Below are 25,952 nucleotides of genomic sequence, written 5' to 3' on the forward strand. Positions count from 1 at the left end.
CTGTACTGCCATGCCAGGATAGGTCTTGTTTAAGAAACTCTTTCACTTTTGCTCTGAAGTCTTGATGCAAAGTGATAAAAGAAGTCAAAAAAGCACGTCGTATTGCCAGACTGCTTTATATTTCACTTCTTGTTCTGTACTTGGCTTTTTTACCCTACATTCATCAAAGAAGGAGATGTGAGTAGAAAAGACCTTTTTAAAAATTGGCTTTATAAATGGTAGAGTTGCAAGTAATCTTATAGTCTTGTAGCTTGGTGTCAGGGAGGGGCAAAATGACAGGAAGTGGGAGAGATACCATGGTAAATTCTGTTTAAAATTGTGTGAAAAAAAGATAGTATGTGCAACTTAAATCGGACTCCTTTTATGAACATGGGGGTTTTTATCTGGTCATTCTACAGCCTATCTTTCTAGGGTAGAACATTTCCTACTCTCTATTGGCAGGAGAACTTACCATTGCTATCATCTTCCAAAATCCTTCAAGCTGAAGAAGATACGGGTTTTGGGACTCTATTTTGCCTCTTGGTTATCCACAGTGGTGCATTCTTACCAGATTTTCAAAGTGCTTCTGCGTAACAGCAAAAACCTCAGGTTGTAACTTCTAATAGGCAAGGTTTAGATGAGGTGCCATGTGTGAATTTTGTCAAAGTGGTGAGGTGTCTATTCTACTTTGGGATTTACTTGTTCAGAAAGCATGTGGTATATGCTCCTATTTCTGGAGCTTCTAGTTGATGGTTTGCTTCTCCTTCCCCAAATCTTCCCCTAGAGATTAAAGAAGATCTTAATTAAAAAGGACAGGACTCCAGTGTCTCATGCATGCAAAAGTGTATCTGTCTGTCAAACGTACATAATGCATGAGTATATTAAATATATATGCCCTTATTATGGGGTCTTATGTCCCCAGACACTTTCTGGAGTGACCTCACACTCCCGCAGGTGGCAGTAGTTAGAGGCCAAGGCAGAATAGTTAATGTATCCCAGCAGGAAAATGGATTAAATCTTCCCCTGAGAAGCGACTTACCATCAAGAATAAGATAAAAGCTTGTTGTCTAGCAGGAAGCCAATTAGAAATCTGTTTGGTGATGATTGACTTAACTCCAGCATGAAGATTTAAATCTTGACAAGAACAGTCCAGCGTTTCCCTATGGAGCCTCTCAAGTTGAAGATATGGGGAATATTATTTTAACACTAATATCTGAACCATACAGTAAGTGATTGTGATGAATGAGTTTTCTATATTGCTTGCTTGTTTTTTCCTGCTTCTCTTGTATGCTGAGGAAAAAGAAAATAACTTGTACTGTATTTCATAGATCACAGATTTTCAGATCCAGAAAGAGTGAACTACAAATTTGAAAGTGGGCCTTGGTAAGTACCTTCTCCCTCTTCTTGCTGTGCCCCCCCCCCTTTTTTTTTCCCAAGATACTACTTAGATAAGCTGTACTTCTCTCTGTTCCTAATTTGCAAATAGCTGTTACCATTATTTTTATTTATTGTGCCACTGCTGTGGGAATAAATTAGATCCTTTAAGTAGGAAAGGGAACAGATATTATATGAGTCTATTATCAGATGCAAGCCAGTTTTCTTGCTAGGCTTCAGTGTTGCCTGTTAGCTGCTGATAGTTCTGGGTTCTGCTAATACATGCGTATAATGGGTGTTAAGCGTGCTGTGCTATTAACAAAGACTGTAAGCATTTTTGCAGAAGTGACCCTATTGGTACTAACTCTTATACTTCTCCTGCAATTTGCTTCACAGTTACCGAATACACATAATGTTTGGTTTTGTTTTTAATATAGGGAAGAAACATTTCCATAAAGATACTGTGCTACCAGTAAATTGCTTAAGCTATGATGATTGTCGTCTTCCCAAATATGTTTTAAACATAATGCTTTACCTACTTTTGATGACTGTTTTGTTGTTGGGTTTTTTCTTAATGTAATCGTGCTTTTATTTGTGTGAATACAGATTTTTATCAGTGGTTTGCTGGGTACTACCTCTGCAGTATCAGAAGAGACGGGTGTTAAACTCACCTTATTTAGATTCCCATCTTGCATAAATACTTCCTTCTTTCAGATTAAGGAACGGTCATAGTGGTAGATCATGCTCACACTTCTGAGCCAAAAGAAGCAAGAAAAGAATGCAACAATATTGGCAGAAAGTATCCAGTGAGATTAGTTCAGGGGTTATGTTTTAACATTGTTCTAAGCTTTTCCCCTTTCACTAACAAAATCCTAGGATGAGGTGGAAGATTCCCATTTTATTTGTGATAGCGGGAAGTACAGAATTAGGAGGTGGGAGGGAGCAGTTTGGGACAGACACCTACAGAAAGGCCACATGGAAAAATTAAAATATAAGTGAGAAACATGACCCTCCTACAACGGGGCATACCACAGCCCTTCTGTACGAGGGAGTCCTCTGCTGCTGAACAACACTTCATCTGCTTAATCAATCACATAGTCTGTTCTGTACAAAAACCTGTCCTTGCAATAGCCAGAAAGGCAGCCTTGGGTAGCTGTAAGTGCTTTGTTCTACATGGCACTTCTAACATGTAAGAGAACAAAAGAGACTGCGGTAATGACCAATTAAACCTGGCTTTCTGTGACTGAGCTATTCCCATGCTAAGCAGCCAATGTAGCCTGTAGCTATATTAGTCTCTAGCAGCTCAGGGATGGCCTGAACAAGCAATGTTAAGGCTCAACTCTTTGGGCAGGAGCCCTCTGTGTGCTGAGTATAACCCTGAACAGGTTTGGTCTTGGCTTGTGACTGGCTCTTACACACTGTCACAGTACAAATAGTAGGCACTAACCTCAGTTACATCTAACTGCTCTGCTTCCACTTAGCTAAGATTAGAATAGCAAGTTGAATTTTATACCAGTAATCCTGTTCAGACAATGGAGAAGCACAAACCATTGGTATGTCAGGAGTGGGGAGTAAATTGGAAACGTGCTCAAAGAGACGAGAGCTCAAGGAGCAAATCTGGTGAAGCAGGAAAGGGGAGCTGGGAAAGGGGCAGCTTAACAGAGGAGATGTTCCCTGAGGGGACACATGTGCAGTGGCTTTGGATGGTGGTGGCACTTAGCCCTCACTGCCCTGGCAGTGCCGTCCCACAGGCACAGAAGCCTGTCCCTGGAGCGGAGGTGACAAGCAGGGAGGGTGGTGTGTGGCAGATACTACAGGCAGATGTCTCTGCATTATTCCCTTTTTCTGTGCCTGCAGCAGCAAGATGGAGCTTGTGGATGACAATGCTGTTATCCGAGCAAGAGGATTGCCGTGGCAGTCCTCTGACCAGGACATAGCGAGATTCTTCAAAGGCCTAAATATTGCCAAGTTAGTAGCTAAGAATTTACCTCTACGTTTGTAGTACTTCATCTGTGTCAGTCATGGAGTTTTATCTCTCTTGATTTAAATCCTGCAGGGGAGGTGCTGCACTCTGTCTCAATGCCCAAGGTAGGAGGAACGGGGAGGCTCTTGTGAGGTTCGTAAGTGAAGAGCATAGAGATCTAGCGCTACAAAGGCACAAGCATCACATGGGGAATCGATACATTGAGGTGTGTGATACCGGCTTTGAAATCCTCTTCTCAACAGGAGAGTGAATAGCATGCCAATCACGTGTTCTCTTTTCTTTCCTTAGGTATACAAGGCAACAGGTGAAGACTTCCTTAAAATTGCAGGAGGTAATTTTTAGGGAGTGAGAAGGGAGGGTTTGTTCCATCAGCATCTGTAACTAACTTTTGGCTGTAAACTGGTCCTGTTGTATGTGGCCTTTCATTTTCTTTCTTTGAACAAGTAGTTGGCTGGTGTGTTAATTACCATGTACTCTACTAGCAGCAGTCCAAGATGTTCCATGATTTATCTGTCCATCTTTCTCTTCCACATTCTTGCCATTTTCAAGCAGCCTATCAAATAAGGATTTGATCAGGCAAGGTGATCTTGCATATGAACTTAATTTGTTAGGTCATCTTAACTGAGAGGACCTAAATGTTATTGATTTCTGAAAACCAAAACCAGAGTAGTTTTTCAAAACAATGTGACTGCTGTTGCTGTGGAGACTTGCAGGTAAAAGAAACAGATATCACAGTGTAAATAACAAGGGATTTATGGAACTGATTTTCTTCAAATCAAATCTTTGCCCCAAACTAAAGGGGGAATTTAGAGGGAATGCTTATTTAAGGGGAATATTGGAATATTTGCAGCCTTGAATTGAAAGGCTGCAAAACTTGTTCTACAAACTCTCTTATGGTCTCTTTTCCTCCCCTTTACAACTGCAAGCATACAGAATTTGAGTTAAGATCCCATATGCTGTTATGTATCTACAATACTACCTTAAAGTCCTTGTTGGTTCCTGACAGAGATTTGGTCTGGGGATTGTAAATGACTGGATGTCTGAGGTGGAGGTTTTAGAGTGGGAGAGGCTATTAAGCTGTCAAATAAATAGCTAATTGATAGGCTTAGTAGTAGTTATACTATTCAAAATAAAGACATTGCACACTGACATTGGAGGAAAAACTGTGTGTCTGGCACCACCAAAATTCTTTGCAGAATGAGCTAGCTGTAAGCGAAAGGACCGTATTAAGATGTGAAGTTGGTTAGCAGCTAACTTTGGTTAGAATAGTGGTACACGTATGAGCATCAGCGGCCTTCTCCTAAAGATACTGAAAGTAGAATTGGCAGACTTTGACAGTTTTACCAGGATAGGATGAAATTCCTGAGCTGTCTTCAACATGCCCTTCCAAATTTCTTTCCCAGCACAATGGTCTGGGTACTTGGCTACTATATATTATGGCTTCAGAGCATGCTGAAGGGATTCCTAAGTTAGAAAGGCAAGGTGCACAGTAGCACAGATACTGCTCATGCAAGAGGTTCACAGACTTTGCTTTCCTTGGGCTCTGAATGTTGTAAGTACTTTCTATTTTCCCTTTGAATAAGGATGAATCTCTTCCAAATGATGGAGTAATGTTGTTAGACTTTAATAGGAAATGTCCTATACAATAGGACATCTCTGTCTTTTCCTGACTTTGGAGGCAAATGTTCTACCTGCTCAAAAACACTGTCTGTGAGGAGGAGGAGGTAGCTATGCCAGACTTGCTCATGATTTTATGTGGCTGCCTAAACTTAAGTGCTTCTGTACTTCTTTTTGTTAAAGGCACTTCCAATGAGGTTGCACAGTTCTTGTCGAAAGAAAACCAAGTGATTGTCAGGATGCGAGGTCTTCCTTTCAACGTAACAACAGAAGAAGTGCTGACATTCTTTGGCCAGCACTGCCCTGTAACAGGAGGAAAGGAGGGAGTCCTGTTTGTCACGTACCCTGACAGCAGGCCAACAGGGGATGCCTTTGTGTTGTTTGCTTGTGAGGAATATGCACAAAATGCACTGAAAAAGCATAAGGACTTGCTGGGGAAAAGGTACATTGAACTATTCAGGAGCACTGCAGCGGAAGTTCAGCAGGTGGGTGTGAAGCTTACAGACATCAGCTTCTTGTAATCCAAACTCCTACATTGGCATACAGTAGTGGAAGCAAATACTGCTTGGCCATGACTTGAAAGCTTCTTCTCTCTCGACTGTGGCTGGAAAGAGCACTGTCTGAATTTCTATGAGGTTTTGCTCCCTCTAAATGTAAGATCTTGTGGTATATGGATGTTCTCAATCATATATACAAACCTTTGGGGTTTTGGCTTCCAATAGCCTAGCAAACAGCAGTTGTAGCAGAAAGTTTATGTGGGTCTAGTGCTTTCTTTTCTGGTGCCTTTTTTCACTACAGATACTGAATTTGTCCAAGTCCAATGATGGTCTATTCAGGAGGAGCATTAGCAACAAATCTTGATCGAAAAGACTTACCTTTAGTCACTGGCACAGAAAAACAGAGCCTTTTGATGTAGTTGTGTTCTTCAGAGCAATGTATCTGTAGAGCCTTATGAATTGCCTCTAAGGGCAGGTCTCAGCCATCTTCTGCCAGCACTGGCTACCTAGTAGAGAGTGGTAGGACTTTGTGAAACTGGGCCTGAAGAGTGCCTCCTCTTGTGTTAACATGGCTTGATGGACCATTAATTGCAGTTATGCTGTCAGGGAAAGGAAATAGGGATGAGAGGATGATTCTATGCTTTATGAGAAGCAGCTGAGGGAACTGGGATTGTTTAGCCTAGAGAAGAGGAGGCTGAGGGGAGACCTTATCGCTCTCTACAACTACCTGAAAGGAGGTTGTAGTGAGGTGGGTGTTGGTCTCTTCTCCCAACTAGTTAGCGATAGGACGAGAGGAAATGGGCTTAAGCTACGCCAGGGGAGGTTTAGGTTGGAAATTAGGAAAAATTTCTTTATGGAAAGGGTGGTCAAGCATTGGAACAGACTGCCCAGAGAGGTGGTGGAGTCGCCATCCCTGGAAGTGTTCAAAAAACGGGTAGATGTGGCACTTTGGGACATGGTTTAGTCTAGTCTACCCTTGATTGGCTTAGTGTGGACTTGGTAGTGTAGGTTAATGGTTGGACTGGATGATCTTAAAGGTCTTTTCCAACCTAAACGATTCTATGATTCTATGATTGTGTAGGTATGTCTCCAAAGACTTGTAGAGCTTCAGTTGAGTGTTAAACATGATTCTAAAAGGTCTTGTCTGTGATGCAAATTATGGCCAACCAATAACCATGTCATTGTAACCAAGCAATGGCACAGCTCTGATCCCTCAAATATGTAGAGATTTCAGTGCTTTGTTTGAAGGGTGACAGTAATGATGAGAAGGCATAGCTGCAACACTCACTCTTGTCATTGTATTTTTCTCAAGTGCCCTCATAAGTTTCTTTGTTTAGCAAAACCTTCTGATACCTATATAAATGTAAATGAATCTTAATCTTGCTCAGAGAAAGTTAAAGGGTAGTGGTTGAATATTCAGTGAACTCTTGACCAGGCAGGGTTTTTACTGTTAAAATTAGTAACAAGAAATCTCAAAGTATGACTCTGTTACAGATACTGTGACTCAGTAACACCACCTGTGTTACTTGATGGACTATTGCATCTCAAGTCAGGGCTGTTTGGTAGTGAAATATGCTTCTAGTTCCCAGACTCTCCTAAAGTTTTGCAGAGGAGATATTTTTGGGTAGAAGCGTAACCATGACTCTGTAGATGTTAGAATGCTTTGGGATATTTTCCCAGTAAAAATACTGTAGAAATACAGGTTTCATGTTCTAAGAGGTCTTCTGAGAGTTGCATGACAGTTCAAGTAAAGTCTGCAAAACAAAATTACGTTTTTTGAGAAAGAATGATCCAAAGATCTTTTTACTTTTAAACCTCTGAATTCTAAGCACTGCTGCAGTGGTTTAAGCCCAGAATCTAGCTCACCTGATTCTTAAAATACTGCCCAGAGTGAAAACAGATAGCATTGGTGATACTTTCAGTTCCTCCAAGTTGAAGAATGAGTGAAGAGGTTTTCTGTAACCTCTCTGTTCTTCTGTTTTGCACAGGTGCTGAACAGGTACTCTTCCACACCTCTCATTCCTCTCCCGACACCTCCTATTCTTCCAGTATTACCTCAACAATTTGTGCCTCCCACTAACATCAGAGACTGCATACGTTTGCGTGGTCTTCCCTATGCTGCTACTATAGAGGACATCCTGGAGTTCTTGGGGGAGTTTTCTACAGATATTCGGACCCATGGAGTTCACATGGTACTAAATCACCAGGTTGGTACGCACCACATTTCTAGCCAGTCTGTGCCAACTGCTTGTATATATGAACACGGTCCTTCCGATGACATCAGTAAGGAAGCACCTTTGGGATTGACACTAATGGCATTAATTGGCCTCCAGCTCTCCTCTAAAAGTGTACTGGCAATAGGTGGGTTGGCTTATTTGAACCGTGCTGCTGTGTTTGCTGTAGAGTAGTTTTTGCTACTGAGACCCATGTGCCTAAAGCTAAGCCACAGTCTTGGAGGAGTTGGTGCTCCCAGAGCAGCAGCTGTGATCCTGCACTGTAGGAGTCTTGAACTGAAGAGTCCTGCACAACAGCATGCATAATTCTTGTACCAGGCAGGAAGTATCCTCAAAGGAAAAGTGTGGGCAATGTTAGCTCTCCAAGGAGTGGTTTGTCCCCGCCTTGCTGAACAATGTGCCTCAGGTATCTTTGAGGACAAATGTGACTGCGGCCTTTTAGAGACAGGATTTCCTATGGCATAAGTCAGCAGCTGAAGTTTCAGGTTTCCTGAACTGTGTGGTTGTTTTCTTTAAACAGTCACAGCTAAGTACCAAGATTAACAGCTCATTGACATGTATAAACAGTCACATCTTTGCCATTGTTTTCTGGAAGCAGTTTCTACCAAAACTTTTTAGACAAAGGATTGTGCGTTGTTGTGATCGCCTTTATCTGCATAGTCTTGTGACTTTAGGGGGAGGAGATGGCAGCTCCTCTAAAATTATGGAGATGCCCTGCGTGGTTGCACTGATTACACTGATTATTGTGGTATAAAAATGTTTTTTTCTAAAATTGTTTTGGTTGACATTAAGCCTAAACTGAACCTACAAAATACTTCCTTGTCCTGGAGTAGGGCTCCTGTGTTTCAGGGGCATGGGGAAGGAGAAGGGACTGTAGTTATTCCAGTACCTCTCTATCTAAAGAGATTCCTGTGTCTGTGAGGACTTGACCTAGCCAGGGCTGAAAAACTATAAGGAATGTGCAGGGCTGGGAGAGGTTAAGAAAAGATGCAGGTGTTAAAGCACATGTAATAGTTTACAGTAGTATCAGCCCTTGCCAGCAGTAACAAAAGAACCTGGAGGAAGAAACTGGTGTGTGTATATAGTCCTGAGGGCTGTCTGCCACCCTTGCCCAAAGCTGTCAGATCCGCCCCCCCCCCCCCCCCCCCCCCCCATACTGCTTTTGCCTAAATACTAGACTTTTATCTTTCTGCATGCTGTCCCTACTCCCACCATTTCTGGTTTCAACCCTCTAATCATGAACAACTGTGTAAAGGATGGTGTTCCTGTGTAAAGGAAAGTTGTTCTTCCTTCCAAAACTAGAAGAACTGGCTCAGAACTTAAGTTAGAGCTGGCTTCAGATCTCTACCTCTAGTTTTGTCTACTTCAAGTCAGCAGCTGCATGTGGCTAAAATGAATCCTCCCAGTTGTGTATGCCATTTACAGCTGTGTATAAGGATGTCATTATTTTTTTCTCCACAAGCTCATACCAAGCCTTAGCCTAGTACCCTTCTAAAACATCCCAGCCCATATTGGCCTTAAAAAGGAATTTTTTCAAAAAAATAAATAATTTAATATTTGGCACTCGACTGTATTTATCCTTGAACTTTAAAAATCACAGATAATAAATGTGGATTAGATCTTCCAGTACTGCATCCTTACTAAATGCTTTGAGACCTGCTCTTACCAAAGTACCCCTGAATTGTAGTCTCTCCCATAGGTCACTTTATTTCTTCTTAAACATAGAAGTAATGTGGCTCAAGTTACAAAATAGCTTAATTAAAACAGGTAAATAAATACGATCAAATTATCAGAAGTTGGAAGAATGTCCATATGATGCAGTGGGCAGATTAGGGTTCCTCAGCAATAGGGGGGAAACTTTAGGGGGGAGCACTTAAATGTGCTGATGGGTGCTAGGAATGACTGACTGTGCTTGACTTTGGAGATGAACATATTTATGGCTGAAGAGGCTGCTTTTAACAACAGAAATTAGTGCTATGCTGCTACTTCATGGGACCTCCAGAAATATTTCTTTTTGTCTGCCTTGTTTGTAGGGACGTCCATCGGGAGATGCTTTTATTCAGATGAAATCTGCAGATCGAGCTTTTCTGGCTGCACAAAAGTGTCATAAGAAGACTATGAAGGACAGATATGTTGAAGTCTTTCAATGTTCTGCTGAGGAGATGAACTTTGTATTAATGGGGGGCACTTTAAATCGAAATGGCTTGTCCCCGCCACCATGTAAGTTACCATGTAAGTTTTGCATGGGTCTTGCCAATACTCTACGCTATGTGCGGGTAGGTGTTGGAGCTGCTTTCTTGACTCTGATTCTGGTTCTTGGAAAGGAATGTCCAATGGGGGGTATCAAAATAAGGTCTTTTCATCTTAAATCACGAGCAGCTTGCAAATCATTATTTTTCCCTTTGGTTGTGAATTACTAGACTGAAGAACTAATTCAAAATTACTCTTGTTTTTCCAGTGGCAAACTTCCCCTCCCCTCCCTGAAACTTAACTTGGCCAGGGTGAGCCATGACTCTGAAAAGCAATTTGTAAGCCCTGCCTAGATCTTCAAGAAGAGTTTCCCATTTAAACTGATTTGTATTTACATTTTTCATCATGGTGAATGTGTCAAGTAAAAGCCCTTTCACTTTCAAAACTTAATTTATGAAACAATTGGTAATGCTCTCCTTTTTGGGACTTAACCACAAGTGTTCTGCCTGTTGAACCCCTACTGACTGAACTCTTCCTTTGCTTTTTGTTGTTTGTACAGAATTGAGATTGCCTGCGTGGGAGTGAAATACAAATAGCTTTTGCCTCAGAATTGCAGAAACTGTATTTCATGTAAAATTATGCTCCTCAGAGCTACTAAGATGAACGTGGGCTTCTAGACAAGCGTTTTGGGGAAATGCTTTAAAAGCTTAAGGGCTAACTTACTAAGCGTACATACCATATAAAGCCTATGGGAAAAATAATACTTTTGTTTCCAAGATCATAAATGGCAAGGTAGTCAAGTAGGAGCTTTCTCTCTGTCTCTGTGTTACTGTTGCTGGTGGCTTTTTAAAGAAGTGTCCGCTAAATCCTAGTTAGAGCTGCCAATATGGCAGCAAACTTCTTGGGTGCGGTTCCTTTTGGGCATGAGTAGACCTTCAGCTAATCCTTAGGAGATAAGTTTTCCAGGTAACTAGCACTTTTAAAAAATTTTTTTATTATTATTATTTTGCAATGCAAGTATCCTTCTGAGCAGGGATCTGCAGTATGTAGTCCCTATGTGACAGCTGTTCCAGACAAGGATTGGAAGCTTCTCCTGAGAGCCCCTAGGACAGGTTCTTTAACAGAGTCCCAAGCTTTGGGAAATCTTAGGTGGCAGTGTTACCATTTCCAGCTATAAATGCAGTGATGTATTCCTCAGATAAGCCCTTTCTACTCTGTCACTTACCTCCCTATCCCACAGTGCAGTGAGATGCTGACTGTCGCTTTCAAGTAAGCTTCTATTTTTGTTACTCAGGGTTATCTAAAACTTTTATACATTCGCTTTATGGCACTGGGGAGGGGAAGAGGGAAGCAAAGGAAAAGTGGCAAAGGAGGGTGAACTCTCATATGTGAGAATTCATTTAGGGCCTCACGTCTTGCTGAAACACCACCAAGTGCAATTTTAATTTTTTTTTTTTTTAACTGAGTGACACTTGAAGCTGCAGAGCCATGGCCTTTCCCACTCTGTTGGTTAACTGAAGACAGAGCTGTTTGGAGGATAGACAGCGTCTCAGGATGAAAAGGGGAATGTTAGGCAGATCTTAGGCACTGAAGTTTCCTTCTTACAGTGGAGAACTATCACGCTTCTTGATTGGAGACTTCATTAAAATCTGAGCCTAGACGAGAAAAACTGGCCTCCTCTTCAGAAAGAGACCCTATTCCCAGAGTGAGAGGTGTGGCTTTTTGTGTATTACTGACTTTGCTTTTTGACTGGAGGGGTGGACACAGCACTTTTAGTCAAGCCCACATTGGTGGCTCAGATTTATTTTCTGTGATGAGCTGGAGAATGAGAAGCTTGTGAAGGCTCTTTACTTACTGCAGAGTTGTTCAGCTAATGAAGACCATATATATGCTGGAATTTAAAAGGTCCTAATCTATTTTCCATTTGTTCCCTTTAGGCCTTTCACCCCCTTCCTACTCCTTTCCGGCTCCTGCTGCAGTTGTGCCAACAGAAGCTGCTCTGTATCAGCCATCCATGCTCCTGAACCCACGAACGCTCCAGCCTTCCACGGCATACTACCCTGCTGGGGCTCAGCTCTTCATGAACTACACAGCGTACTACCCCAGGTAAAGCAGAGGAGAAACCAAGCAGGAACAAAGAAGTCTTTTTGCAGCAAATGCACAAAGCTCACAAAAGAACATTGTCTGCTGTGCTAAAGGCTTGTGCTACCAAGAACAACTTGTTCATTATCTTGTTCAGGGAAAAAAATTCAGGATACCTAGGGATTTCCCAAGTTTTAGAGTATTTCAGGTAGTGATGATTTTTTTTTTTTAAACATGTCACACAGTTACAGTGGGATTTTGTTTTTGTTTTGTTTTCACCTAACATGCCTCTTAAACTTGTTAGTTTGTATTATTGTGCCCTCAGTGGGAACTGGTGTGTGCAGTATTCCTTCTGATGCCCATAAAGAAGCCCTTGGCCCCTTTTTAGAAGGGGTGGATTGGGGTCTGCCCTAACAAATTCTGCTGAAATTCTGCCTCTTTGTTTTTGTAATAAAGTAACTTTTGACCTTTATGGTGAAAACTCTGTTTACTTATTTATAAAAGTACTGCATTGAACCATACATGTATTGAATGCATATGTAAAGCACATAGAGGCATATATTCTTCCTGACCTCAGAAACACCTCTCACGAAGGGCTTTTGGCTCTTCTGGGTATATTAGCTGTATTCTACAGAAATAAAACTCTTGATACCATTTGTTCTCTGCAGTCATGAGTCCTTGGAAAGAGCCATGTTCCCTGTAAGCCATAAACCATTCCTTGTCTGTCAGGAAACCTGCTAAAGAACTCAAGTATTCTATTAGATTCTGACCAGTGCTTTTTATCTCTGGAGAAGGTTCCCAATAGCTACTTAAGGAGTTGTTGAGCAATATGGACTCTCTAGTACCTGTAAGATAACAAAGGTTTTCTTATTACTTTACACTAAACCAGTATGTCTGTGAGCTGCCTGGTTTTGTTTGTTTTGTGTTTTGGTTTTTTTTTTTAATTAAAATGTTTCTTCACTTATGAATTAATTTCTATAATGCCTTCATGTCTGTCTTATGGTTATGATAATATGTTACCAAACTCAGCTTCTTTAATGTAAGATCAAGAAAAATAAAATTCCAAACTTGCACTGGCAATATAAAACAAGTTTCTTAATAATAGTTCTATAGGTCATGAGAACACAGTAGCAGTAATAGGTTTGCAGTGACTTTGACATGTTGTAATTCTTAAAGTAATGATAGACTGGCCACTGCAGGCTAAGTGAAGGGCCCTACAGACATCTCTCACTGAATGGGATCCCACGAGTCCCATCACTGGCTGCATGGGCTGTGGGCATATATGTTGGTTACAGACTGATCCAATCCCAAGTCTCAAAATATCCTTTTTATGTTCTTGTCTAACTACTAGTTGTATACTATTCTTAGGAAGCCATACCTATGTAGCTTCTATGCCAATTACAAGTACCTCCCTCTTAAAAAAAATAAGGTAAAATTTTTGGAGTCCGCTTGGCTTCTTTCCATTTTGTGAGATCTGGTGTTTGGACATTGCTTTTCCATTCAGAGTAAATGCTTGATCTACAAACAAATAGTATATACTCTTAATAGAAGTAGTGATCTTTTGTAGCTGATTTTTTTCCTAAAAAAGTAAGCTTTATTGCTGAAAAGCTCCTGTGCTTTGTAAAGGATGCACGAAGTAAGTGGGTCACTTTCATGTAGCAAACAGAACTCTCTTAAATGGAGTTTTCTGGTTCTCAATTTTAATTCAAAAAAATGTTAAGTATGTGCAGCAGGAAAGAATGGGGTATCCTCTGTACTAAGTGGTGCATTTAAATGCATGTACATGGAAAAGCAATACAGAGCTGGTGGCTAATGATCAGACAATGGTTCATAAATCTAACTAGTGAATACTTATGGAAATAAGGAAAGTTTCTTTGACCTGCTGCCAAAAGGTTCTACTGCTTGTGTTTTGCAAGGTCAAGTTGCTTTATGATAGCCAATTCCGTTCTCTGTACAGTAATCAACCTAGATGGTGGGGGGGAGGGAGGCATTGCTTTGGTCTTCAGTATCTATCGGAAATCCCTGAAACTCTCAGACTCTTCTTAATGCTCTTCTAGCTTTGGTGATGAAATCAGATGGTGTAAAGAAATGGATGCCTTCTATGCTATTAAAATAGCTTTAGTGAACTCCTAATGAAAAGGAGGGGGAGCAAGTTATTCGGGATCTGTCAGTCTTTGATATCTCCATTCAGCTTGTAATTATATCTGGCAGCATGTTCTGACAGCAAATCAGTGGTCTTGGTCTCTGCCTAGTCCCGGGCTTTTGAGGAAAAAGAACAATAGGATTCATGAGAGGGAGGGGTTTCTTTCCTTATCTAATCCTGGATAAAGAGGTGTACTAGTTGCTGTATGTATGTACATTGCAAGTAATGAATAACTGCACTACTTGGCAACTGCTAACATGTTCTATAGAAACTTTTACCATACACAAACTTGAAAGTTACTGCTATGGGATTTGTAGTTATAAAACAAAGTTAAATCTTATTGTATGTATTCAGTTCTAATGCCATTTTGATCACACTTAAGCAGGGCCTTTAAAACCTCAAAAGTTTCTATCAAAATCCATAATTGTAGGAACACATGTAAACTTTGTTCTTTTTTCAACAATATTTTGAATAGTGAAGTGGAAAGAGGAGCTTCTTGCTCAGTGGGTAATATACTGGTGGGACTTCTAGCCAAAAAATTATGTGGAAGCTGAAAACTGGTGTGGATTCAAACAAACTGGATAAATTCAAGGGCAGGAAATTCATTGTGAGTTAGTGAATACACAGAAACCACATCTGGCTCAGGAAGTCCTTGAACTCAAAATAACTGGAGGAGTGTTCTTATGATCTGTGTCCTATGGTAAACTCTTGTGCTATTGAACCCAGGTGGGTAGGTGAACTTCATTGCTTGCATCTTTGAAGTAGTATTTGTCCTGAGAGGTGTTGGTACTGCTTGTGAGCATGGGTCTTTTCCAATGTGTTTGTAGCTGTATTCAGCTGTGCTAGTCTAATAGTGGGTAAGTTTGGGTTATCTCCCTGTTGTGTCAGTGTGTGTACAGCTGTCTCCATTGGAGTGATTTGAATTAAAAGGTCTTTTTATGTGGTAAAGGTGTGATTCTGACACTTGCTGCACAAGGAAACACAGGGTAATTTGTTAGTGTCCTCATCTTTCTGCTTCTGCCTCTTCCTGCTATAGATTAGGTATGTGTTTTCTCACTATACACTAATCAACTTGTAAAAGTATTTTTATATATAAAATGTTATATACATACGCAACATACAGCATTAATATATATATATATAATGTATGCATACACAAAAAGTGTGTGTGTGTGTATAAAAAGAAAATGACCAAGGTTAGAAAAAAGCCTCACTTGTTCTCTCCATGATGGTCATTATGGAGGATCTGATCCATCACGGAGAAGTGTGGCTTTTTTCCTAACCTTAGTCATTGCTCAGATCCATATTGAAGCAGAATTAAGTTACAACCAGTTTAAACTGGCAAAACTAGGAACAAGTGTGCTGGATTAGGAGTGATATCATTCAGAGCTGCTGCCAGCAGCTTTATTTGCATATCTGTGTGTCTGGCTAACCAGCATCACTTGACAGAACTGGGTTAGGAAATGGCCATATGTGTATTTAGCCTGGGAGATCTGTCACAGATGGAGACCAGCAGCAGCCAGAAACAAAACCTCTTCATCAGCTTAGTTGTACTCGTAGCATCATAGCAACATTCTGGACCACAGTTCTTTAGACTGTACTACTCTCTTTTTATTTTTATAAGAAGTATGTCAGCTTGGATTGCATGAGATCACATCTGCAGTGAATGGGCTCACTGAGCATAAAAGCATACTGGTGGCTTTTAGTTGCTGCCCAGCAAACAGAGTTCACGTGTTTACATCAAGTGGCAGAATTTGGAACTCTTACCTATTCTTGCTCTTGGTGAGCTGGTCTCCATCATGGATTTGTCAAAATAACCTCAACTCTTAGTTAATGGCACAAACTTGTCACCAGCATGACTGTTTCTGGGGGGAAGCCTTAATGATTCACTTCTCTAAGTGAAGGTAGTTTGCCAAGGATTAGAACAGCAGGGATGCCTTTAACTACTACTGTATTTCATTGGAGGAGGAGTGCATTAGCAGGGAAGACTAATTGTTGTGTGCCTCCATAGGCTCTCATTATCTTTTCACTTGTAGGTTTTAATTAGTAAAACTACCATGGTGTCTGAAAAGCAGCAGAATGGTAATGCTCTAATCAATAGGTATCTGGGTATTGGGATAGTAAAATTATTTAATTAAATTTAAAAAAAAAAAAAAACACCACCCAACCTTTCTTCAAAGTTGATAAGCCTGTAAAAATGTTGTCACTGGTAGCAGTGTCCAAGACTTACTCAACCTGCCATAGAAAATGCCATCATGGATGCTGGTGGAGGTTCTTCTACTTAAAGATCCCAGTTCCTTTTGTTCACTTAATATACCAAATGATTTGATGTTCAGTTAGCAGCTCTTACTGTCACCTCCTGACTTTGCTATCTAGTAAAACATTTGGGTTAGTATGATGGATTAATTCATATTACAACATTGTGCAAGTTAGCTGCAAAGATCGGTTTGGGGAAGTTTTTTCCTTTTGCTTATTTCACAGCACAGTTCAGTGGTGGGGAAGGAGATCCTCCTGTTGCGCCTCAAGGCATTTGTGTTGTCCATGCAGGTGACACTTTTTAAACATTTGCAGTGATCTCGGGTTATTCAGGGCACAAAGATATGTTGCTGGATGCTTCTCTTACTCAGCAGCAGTCCTCTACAGGGGTCTGTTGAAAGTCCCAACACTACTCAGGGCAGACCATTGCAGTCTTCTGTGGCAGCAAGTGCTTCTGGCTCTGTTCCTATTGCTGCTTGTTGTCATACTACCATTAACTTACGCAGGTTGGAAGCTGCTTGCAGTAGGCAGACAGGTTAGATATGCGTTGAGTGGGCAGCAGGGTTATCTGGTTGAATGTGGGGATGGCACCTGTACCGAAGGAGCTTTTGGTGTTTCCAGGGGTAGAGTTGGATTGATCTTGGAATAAGGCTCCTTAGAGCTGAAGATTTGTTTTATTAAAAAAAAAAAAAAAAAACAACAAAAACACAACAAAAAAAACCCACCCAAAACCCAAACCTTCCCTGTTGAGAACACAGTCTGTGATATTTGTCCATGATTAAAGAGCAGTCATGGGGATCTAAATGTTTCCATTTGATTAACAAATGACCTGATGATTTAGCGCTCATACTTCTGCTACTTGTCAAGTTATATGGCCTTTCTTTCTTTAAATATGGATAAACATTCCAGTCTTGGAAAAAGAAAATTATTCTGGTTATATAAATACTTTTGCTAATAGCACGTCTTGTTAGTTTTTTGTGAACAAAGTACCACATTAAAACTTTCAACTTCAGTAATTATACCACAAAATTTACTAGCTTTGCCTCTCAAACTTCGTACGAACCACTTCTAAAAAAGCTTTATACTGAAGCTGCATTTCCTCCTGCTTTTGGGCTGCTTTCCAGCAATGAACATTATAGACATTATGCTGCAAGCTTGTGTATACATGCACATTATATACCTATATACTGTGCCAGCACAAGGAGTAGTTGAAAATCCCTCTTGGTCTCTGAAAAAAAAAAAAAAAGTGCTGTTCATCAGATGCTGGGGTGATCTGTCAAATTTCCCTGAGGTTTTCTGAAGGCTGTGATATGCACCTTCCGCTCTTTGCTGTTCCTGCTGCTGGCTTCAGTCAGAGGATCTGGCTTTGGGGTGCAGAGCTCCTCAGGGTCTGCTGGGCTTCCTAGAGCTAGCAAAGGGGGAGGCTAATTCAATCTTGAAACACTAGTGGATGAGTCCAACAAATTGTTCTTCCCAGCCCCCTTTCTTTTCTTTCCTGTGACTTTCCCTACTAGTGTTCTTCTGTGTAGCATGGTGAGGGATATATAGTAAGAATAACCCGCAATATGGAACCTGGCTTACAGTCCTGAAATTAATAGAAGCTGTCAATCAGTAGCCTGATGAAAGGATATCTTCAGTATCTGTTGTCACAGAGCAGAAAATAGTTAACAAACTTTTTCAGGACTACAGAAAACAAAGTCATGGGAAAAATAGGGATAGAAAGTCTGCAGGGAGGGAACTGAAACCTGTAGATGGTGTCTATGCATGTATCTATTCCTATGTGCAAATAGTGCTGGGTACGTCTGCAGTTCTGTTGACTGACTTGCAGGATACTTGGCAGAGATCTGAAAACCTGCATGGTTATGTATGCTGACCATTCCAACTCACACCCACTTTTAATATAAACCACAGCTTCCTTCCGGATATTGGTATCTGTTAAGCAAATGTATAATGGAAAAAATATTAGAAAATCAAACAGGGGAGACGGTGATCCTTAATGTTTCTATGTAATATTTTAGTGATGAATGTTTGGGATCTCTTGAGGTGTATAAATGCTTTTTGAATGCCAACATCATCCTTTAGAACATGTGAAAACTTGTTCTTGCATCCAAAACTGATTTATGAAATTTAATTGTTTTATTTTGAGAGTCTTTGGAGAATACCCCAATCTCAGAAATATTGATTGGAAAAAAATTCCAATCTGGTTGTTGATTAGATCAAAGAAGAAGGATCAATTCATAAGGAAAAAAAGTTTGTATTGGGAAATGCTTCATATCATGTTTGATCTCAAGACCTAGATTGAAATAAAAAGAGTTAAGGTCTTGCAGTGCATCATTATATGGTGATATGCAACTACTAAGAACAGCTGTAGAAATCCTCTCTGACCCCCTGTAAAACATGTGAGTATTTGTTCCTGGGGTTTGTTTAACTGGAGAAGATGGGCTGGAATAGCTATTTGTCTTGTATCCCTCCCTGGACATTTTTCATTACTAGTGTCCTCTGTCTGCTGCTTTTCCATCTGGAGACATGACCACTCTTAAGTCGCTCGTTGCTATTCCTCTAGGAGGTTGTCACCCCTCAGTTTGGGGGAAGACAGAAATACCTGGGAGCAGTCTGTATATTATCTTGTATTGGGAATTAAAGCAGGAGACGCCCTTAGTCTAACCTGGTGCTGAAGCTGTCTATTACCTTTATCTCCAAGGTGGTGGTGTAAGTTAGTAAGTGTTTGTAGCATCTCAGTGCAAAGCCAGCGGGGTTAGCCTAAATAGCTGGAGTTTTAAAGAATGATGTCTGACTTCTGCTAAAGCAGATAAGGACCCTGCCAAAATAATAAACATAAACAAAGTGGGGTGCAGGGGGGAAGAGGACTGAAGGGTAAGCACTTTCGCCCCACTGAATGTTCTCCTACTAGAGCTGAGGAGAAAGCACACGGAGGCTCAGCAGCAGGGCCAAGTGGCTGGGACAGTGGGAAAGCTGGGATTCCCAGCCAAGGCTCTTGTGGCCCACCACTGCAAGTTCTCCTGGCCCAGTCTCTCAGCAAGGGCCAGAGATGCAGAGGAACTCCCGATTAACAGCAGGGCCTTCCAAAGACAAGGGCCATAGCCTTGCTTCAAAAGGAGGGCGAGATTGCCCAAGGTGTCTGTCTTGTTATGGGTCTGTTTTCTGGTGGTTTTGCGTTTGTTTTTTTAACAGCAATGCAAGCTAACTCTGTCTTGCCTTACTAAATTAGTCTACCTCAGAAAGCTGCATCATGGTCTGGTTTGGGGGTTGGACTTCCCCCCCCCCCCCCCCCCCCCCCCCCAGTAAGAATCAGCTCCACAAAGAAAGCTGGGAAAAGGTCTCTTTCCTTGCTTTTCATATGAGTTTTAAGGAAGCAATGGAGTTGTTTTCATAAGGATTCTAGAAAATTTTAAACTGTTCTATAACCAAAGTTCTCTTACAATGTTCTGTTTTCTTATCTCAAATGCACAAATTACTCCTTTTTTGGTAGCTTCAGCTGTCTGGGCAAAAGGATTAATGTTAATGACACTCTCTACAAAGTTATGCAGTTGCAAATAGTCTGGGGGGTGCATCTTGTTCAATGAAACAAAGTTTGTTTTGGTTTTTTTTTAAATTAAATGTTTTATATATAAAAAAATATATAAACACACACGTGTCTAGCAGGAGCTAAAAACTCATATGGATTACCTGACATTTTAGCAAAAAGAGGGTATTTGATGGAACTGCCAAATCAAAACAAAACAAGGGTCTGCTAACTAGCTACAGTTTTGTGGCAATTTGAATAAGGCTGTGCAAGACCTGACAAAGAATATCAAAGCTTCTAACATCTACAAACTATGACTATTTTGTGTGTTAGAGTATTTTCTTTAATTATATTTTATTATTTTTTATTATATTAATTAAATTATATTAACTATCATGGCATATTGCTTTAAAGCAAGACAAGCATGAGGAACTCAAGAAGATGAGCTTTATTTTAGAGAGATTGAATATAGGCTAACACTGTAGGACTCATGGGGAGGGATGACTTCCACAAGTCATCTTGGGACAGTAGCCTTTGGGCTAAGCTTAGTCTTCATTACTATCATTTTAGCTAAGGATTTAAGCACAGATGTAAGCAAGCAAAGGGAAGACTGATAGTCCCCAGCAGAAACTTTCCCATGGTATTTTTATAGCCATGAGTTTGGTGAACAGAAGTGGAGGTGGTCTGGGAACTACCTTTCTAGCGTGGTTTGGAGAGGCTATCCTAGGTCTAAGGAATAGTATGAAAATGCTGATGGAAATGGTAGGTGCTTGAAGCCACGCTCAGCAGATCAAGCAAAATAATCAGGGTGGCTTTGAGCAAGAAGTAGGGGCTTCTGGGGGGGTTTATTTGTCTTTTTTTTTTTTTTTTTTTTTTTGCTTTCATCATAAAGTGTATAATAGGCAGGGGAAGCCAGTGGCATCCCTCAGTATTAGGACAGCTTCAGGGATAAATGGCCTATGCGGATCTACCTAGTAGTGAACTTGTTAACTTTTCCTTTAGAGACTTTGAGAGTACGTGTGGCTCCAGCTGTGCAGGAGGTGTTTGTCTCTGATCTCCAGGGACACTCTTGAGACCAGACAGTTGTGACGGGCAGAGTCTGGAGACAGCATTCAAAAAGATACTGTGTGTGCCCATGTGTTGTGCTGTTAGGGGAGGCTGATTACCCCAGTGTAGTTTCTGTTGTTGAATTGCTCTTGATGCCATGGTGATGGGAGCATTACAAATATCTAATTATGTGGCCTGTACTTTGATATCTGCCCAGGGCTTTAAGAAAGGTTAAGGCAGCACAGCCAGCTGCTCGGCACTCTCTTCTGCACTAGTTTGGCTTCTGATTGCTTCTGTCTTAACTTGTGTTCATAGTATGCAGCAGATGATGGACTTGCACACACAAATGATCTGGCCAGGACAGTGTCCAAAGAATGGATTTGCATTTAAAGGCCCCAGCAGTTAGACTTCCTTAGAGAAGGTAAGGATAACAAACCCCAGGAGATGGATTTGGGGGTATCATAGCATTTGCTTCAGATAACCGCCATACTCAACATAATTTTTCATTTGCTGCAATGGGAATATGGCTACTCTTTGCTATATCCAGAATGTCACACTGCAATATATAAGACCTTGGCTATTAAAGCCATCTTTAAAAGGATTTTGACTACTCCAGTCTTGTTATCAGCTGCTGCTTTGCATACTTCTGAGGGGTCCAAATGCGTGCTACCTCAAGCTTTAATACCAGTATTGAGAGCCTCCAGAAAGCTCCTCAGAGTCAGTTTTTTCTGAGGACCAAAGTGCAGAGATGATGTCACTCTCCTAGCAATGCACTAGGATATAGTGTTAGTTAGGCAGAATGAGCTACTTTCTTAGGTAACTACAGAATCTGATTTCTAAACCTTGTGCTGATGTAAAATTGCAGCAATGAAGCAGACGGTGTTTGTGTAACTGGCAGCTACTCTCTTGCTTTTGTGAGCTTCCTGATCAGACCACTTCAGCCTTTCAGGCTTGGTTTACTTGATCTTCTGTATAGGAACAGTCAAAGGGTGAAGTCACCCAGAAAGCATTTGTACAGAAAAATGCAAGTTGAACTGAAAAGCAGTGTATTGGTGGCTACATCACATGCTTTGTCATCTGCAGTAGTCTTAGAGGAAGATATGGAAATATAATTACAAAAATGCTTCTGTAATTGCTAGTTTTTTAAAAATACATAGTCAAAGAAGTGGTAAGATTTATGCCCTTTTCTTTCCTCTGTTTCCTTCTTCGCCTTCTCCTCTGAAAAATAAAAAAAATAATGCCCTCTTTTCCATTCTTCCTCTTCTATGACACAAAGGCAACTTAGACAAGGGTGTAATCAACTTCTGGGCAAAATCTTCACCTGCAGCATTACCTCACCTTCATCTGCTCTAAGAGTCCTGCTAAGTGAAGTATAGCATGTGTAAAAACAAAAGTGACCATCTCAGCTAGCTGGCCAATGAGCTGGTTTTTTGCTGGGTTGATAAAGCTAAACCCATGTAACTAATAACCTGAGGCCATAGACACTGAGTAGCATCCTGCCTTAAACTATGCTACCTTGCTTCCCATCCACCCGTAGCTGGCTGTCTATGGTGAGTGTTGCCATGCGGTGACCCAGGTCAGGAAAGCTGATCCAACTGGAAGAACTGATGGGGAAAAGTGTTCATCTTTCAGGCAGTATTCACCCAATCCAGTTTTCTGCTTAGCTGTGCAAGTACCTGTGTCAGCTCAGAGAAGGGAACGTAGAAGTGAGCAAAGCAGGCACTGAGGGATGGTAACGGCATTGCCACGTTGTAGTTGATGGTAAAACTTCATCATGAAAACTAAAGGGTCAATATTGAATAAAGTCTGGCACACTCTTAGCGAAACACTGTTCATGCTAACAGAAAATGTCATTGAAATGCTGTGTGTGTAAGGTGAAAACTAAAGCTTTTGATCCTTCAGTAAAGATTTGATATCTTGGAAACCAAGAAATTAAAATTTGCTTTTATTGTGGGGTTCAATGACCTGCACAACTCTTTCATGCAGATTCTTCCACCCTTTCTGATGTTTTGAACAAACACAGCAAGCCTAGTTGGAGATTTTGATTATGTTCCCAGTTTTACCACTGCTCATGCCAATTGTGCTCAAGAAAAAAATCATCAGAACTCTGAAAATCAGCAGATGGACCTCTAACTTTCTTGAAGTTAATGCACAGTTTTCACAGGCATGCACACACAGACCACTAAGCTCTTCATGGAGAGCACAGGTGCTGAAATCATGCAAGTCCTCAAGGTTTTATTCTTGGTAAAGTATTAAGCTGCTCTTAACACAGAAATAGTTTATCCTGAACCTACAAAGTCTGATCTACTACGTTCTTTGAAATAGCAAAAAAAGTCTTTTTTTACCTAATTTTGCACACAGTTTAGAGTTGGGTTTTTTAAAGTATTTTAAGACCTCTAATTGTGCATTTGACATTTTTATTAAAAATGTTTTCTTGTCTTGTACATATTTGTCTGATTGTTCTGTGCTTTGTATACTTTAATGTTCTAACAGGTGTATTTTACACAGCACAGGAATAACTAGGAATATGAAATGGATTATCTGAGAGGGAAAAAATGCTGTAACTTTATAAAAATATAAGTGCGCGATGTTAAATGCTTTGTCTCTGATTCTTATCTTATACACTCTCCATATGTACTCAGGTATTTAAATTTTAAATGGCTTACAAGAGTAGACGTTTTCAAACTTTGATCACGCTACCTAGTCAGAAAGTGAGGAATGCTGTTAACCTCTTGTGTCATAATATTTTCATTTTTCTACTTCCTGCTCTGCTCACCCTACTTGGTGTTTAATAATATCATATATAAGAGAGGGAATCGTGATCTGTTTTAAGACCCACCACCTAGTCTACTTTAAGGGGAGGGTCAGGCAGGGACAGTTTGAGTTTTGGTCTCTCTGAACTACAGCAAGTATACTCTGACTGTAACCCAGCACCACAACTGTCACTCTTAGCAAAGAAATCAGATGATGTACGTGCTAATAACTGAGGTCTCTTAGCATTTAGCATCTCTCTCGCTGCCTGCCCTAAGGCTGGACTTCAGTTAGGGGTTAGAGCACAGTATCTTTCCATGGCAATTTTACTCAAAGGGGAGTGGGGGAAAAGAAACCCTGAAATAAAGAGATTTGTGAGGCTAAAAGTTGCAAATGGGATAGGTTCTCTGGCGTGTTCAAAATAAATATTACAGAACTGAGCATTGCAAGCTGATCTGTTCTTGAAATTGGCCACAAGCAACTCTTCTCTGCTGCACGTTAGAAACTGTCTTCCAAGTGAGAAAGTTACTGCCAAACAAGATAAGGTATTCGGCAAACTGACCTGTCTCGTTACTTAAAAACACACAAATCCACAAAAATGTACTTGGTTATGCTTCTGGAGGTTGATGTGGGAAGGCATTTATCTTGTGAATGACTCCTTGCTGGTCCAGCTTCTCCCGGAAAGCACAGCTGTGCTGCTACCACCCCAAAGGTAATTCCCCTCCCGGAGACAGGCACTCAGAGCTGTGTATGTGCTTTATTCCAAGACCCTCTAAAACACATGGATGGTCCAGGGGGGAGAGCCTAGGAGCTGGGACCCCCATCTCCTGGAAAGGCTGAGCTCAGCATCAGGTTCTGCCTCTCTTGTTCTCCCAGATACATCTCTTAACTGTGGCCAAAGGGCTGCACCTTTGCGCTCCATGGGTTGCATATTCTCTTGAGAAGAAGAAAGCAACAGGCTTTTGCAATGTTGCAGCCTGAGAAGGGACTGAATCCATCTTGTATCCAGTGGTTGCGTGAGGCAAATCTGTCACCTCTGTGGTTATTTGACTTGGGGGACCATGGCGGGAGTCCCCAGTGGCTTTGGAGCCGCTTTCTTTTCTTCCCTGACTTTTCCCCATACTCAGCAGAAAGGATAGCAAAACTTTAGGACCTAACTCATGCTATGGTTCCTGGGAGGCCCTTGGGAAACCTTAATGGCTAAAACAGAGTTCCTGTAAAGCGCTTTGAGTATGGGGTGCTTATGTTCCTCCTGTAGCAGTATTTTGTTACTGTGAGACCAAATCCACAACAGTGCCTTGGTATCTATGAAAGTAAGTACAAGGGAAGGGGAAAAAAAAAAAAAAAAAAAAAAAGGCGGGGAGGGGGGCGGTGGGAATTGGTAAAGTAGAAAAACTCTTCCAGGCAAGGCAAGTGATAATGGAAATGAGGCTCTCTAACTAAAAAACTTTTTTTTTTCCCTCTTTCACTTTTTTCCCTTATTTCTTTGCTCTTCTCTTTCCTGTGTGCCACCCTCCCACAATCACTACAGCCATAGTAATCTAGATTTATGTTTTCTTCTGGCAAACTTCACACTGTTAGTCTGAAGTATTTGACGGGACATTCTTTTAAATCACTGTTCTGTAAACTTGAGTATATTGAACAGGATTAATTGATGCAAGATATTTTAAAATGGTATTTCCAAATTGTCTTTCTGAGAAGATGGTTCTGCCTTTAATTTTGGAGCACAATTATAAATTAATAGTTATGCAGAGAGAAAATTAGCTTATGTGAGCCACTCAGGGAGTGATGGTGGAATAGAGTCTTTGCATATTAACTGTATGGGAATATCCCAACTGTGCAAATACGGATAGCAAATGAGCGGATGGGAAGCAGTAGGGCAGAAAAGGTTTGGAAAAACAAATCACAAAATGAATGCAACAATAATTAAATGCCTTTGGGGGTGGAAAAAAAAAAGTCAAATCTCATGTTGGATTGCACAAATGGGATTTTTTTGTTTGTTTGTTTGGGATGCCCTTGAAGTATTCTAAGCCTTCTGTGCAGCGCTGGTAAAACTTTAGTGAAAAGTTATGGCCAACAGTTGGCACAAAAATTGCAGAAAGACGTGGACCAACTGCAGGGTGAACAGGTGGGATGTGGAGACGGCTCCCAAGGGCCTGCTGAAGGCATTGGGGTTGCTTAGTTTGGTGAAAAGGAGGCTGAGGAGAGGTATGAGAACAGTATATAAAAAATACGGCTCTGAAGAGAGAAGGAATAAATTCTTCCCACTGTGGAT

The 25,952-nt window shown here is 40.9% G+C and overlaps 1 protein-coding gene across 1 annotated transcript in view; it reads left to right on the forward strand.

Annotated features, from left to right (window-relative positions):
* ESRP1 (epithelial splicing regulatory protein 1) overlaps positions 1-21,332 on the forward strand; it is a 31,964-nt gene extending 10,632 nt beyond the window's left edge. Inside the window, exons 5-14 of the mRNA XM_075705114.1 lie at positions 1,106-1,204; positions 1,308-1,362; positions 3,211-3,321; positions 3,410-3,542; positions 3,626-3,668; positions 5,138-5,439; positions 7,440-7,658; positions 9,719-9,917; positions 11,813-11,981; positions 21,242-21,332. Coding sequence (XP_075561229.1) covers positions 1,106-1,204; positions 1,308-1,362; positions 3,211-3,321; positions 3,410-3,542; positions 3,626-3,668; positions 5,138-5,439; positions 7,440-7,658; positions 9,719-9,917; positions 11,813-11,981; positions 21,242-21,332 — 1,421 coding nt within the window. The remainder of the gene's footprint in view (positions 1-1,105; positions 1,205-1,307; positions 1,363-3,210; positions 3,322-3,409; positions 3,543-3,625; positions 3,669-5,137; positions 5,440-7,439; positions 7,659-9,718; positions 9,918-11,812; positions 11,982-21,241) is intronic.
* Positions 21,333-25,952: the final 4,620 nt, after the last annotated feature.

Source organism: Pelecanus crispus, chromosome 2 (assembly GCF_030463565.1).
Source record: "Pelecanus crispus isolate bPelCri1 chromosome 2, bPelCri1.pri, whole genome shotgun sequence".
Taxonomy (NCBI): domain Eukaryota; kingdom Metazoa; phylum Chordata; class Aves; order Pelecaniformes; family Pelecanidae; genus Pelecanus; species Pelecanus crispus.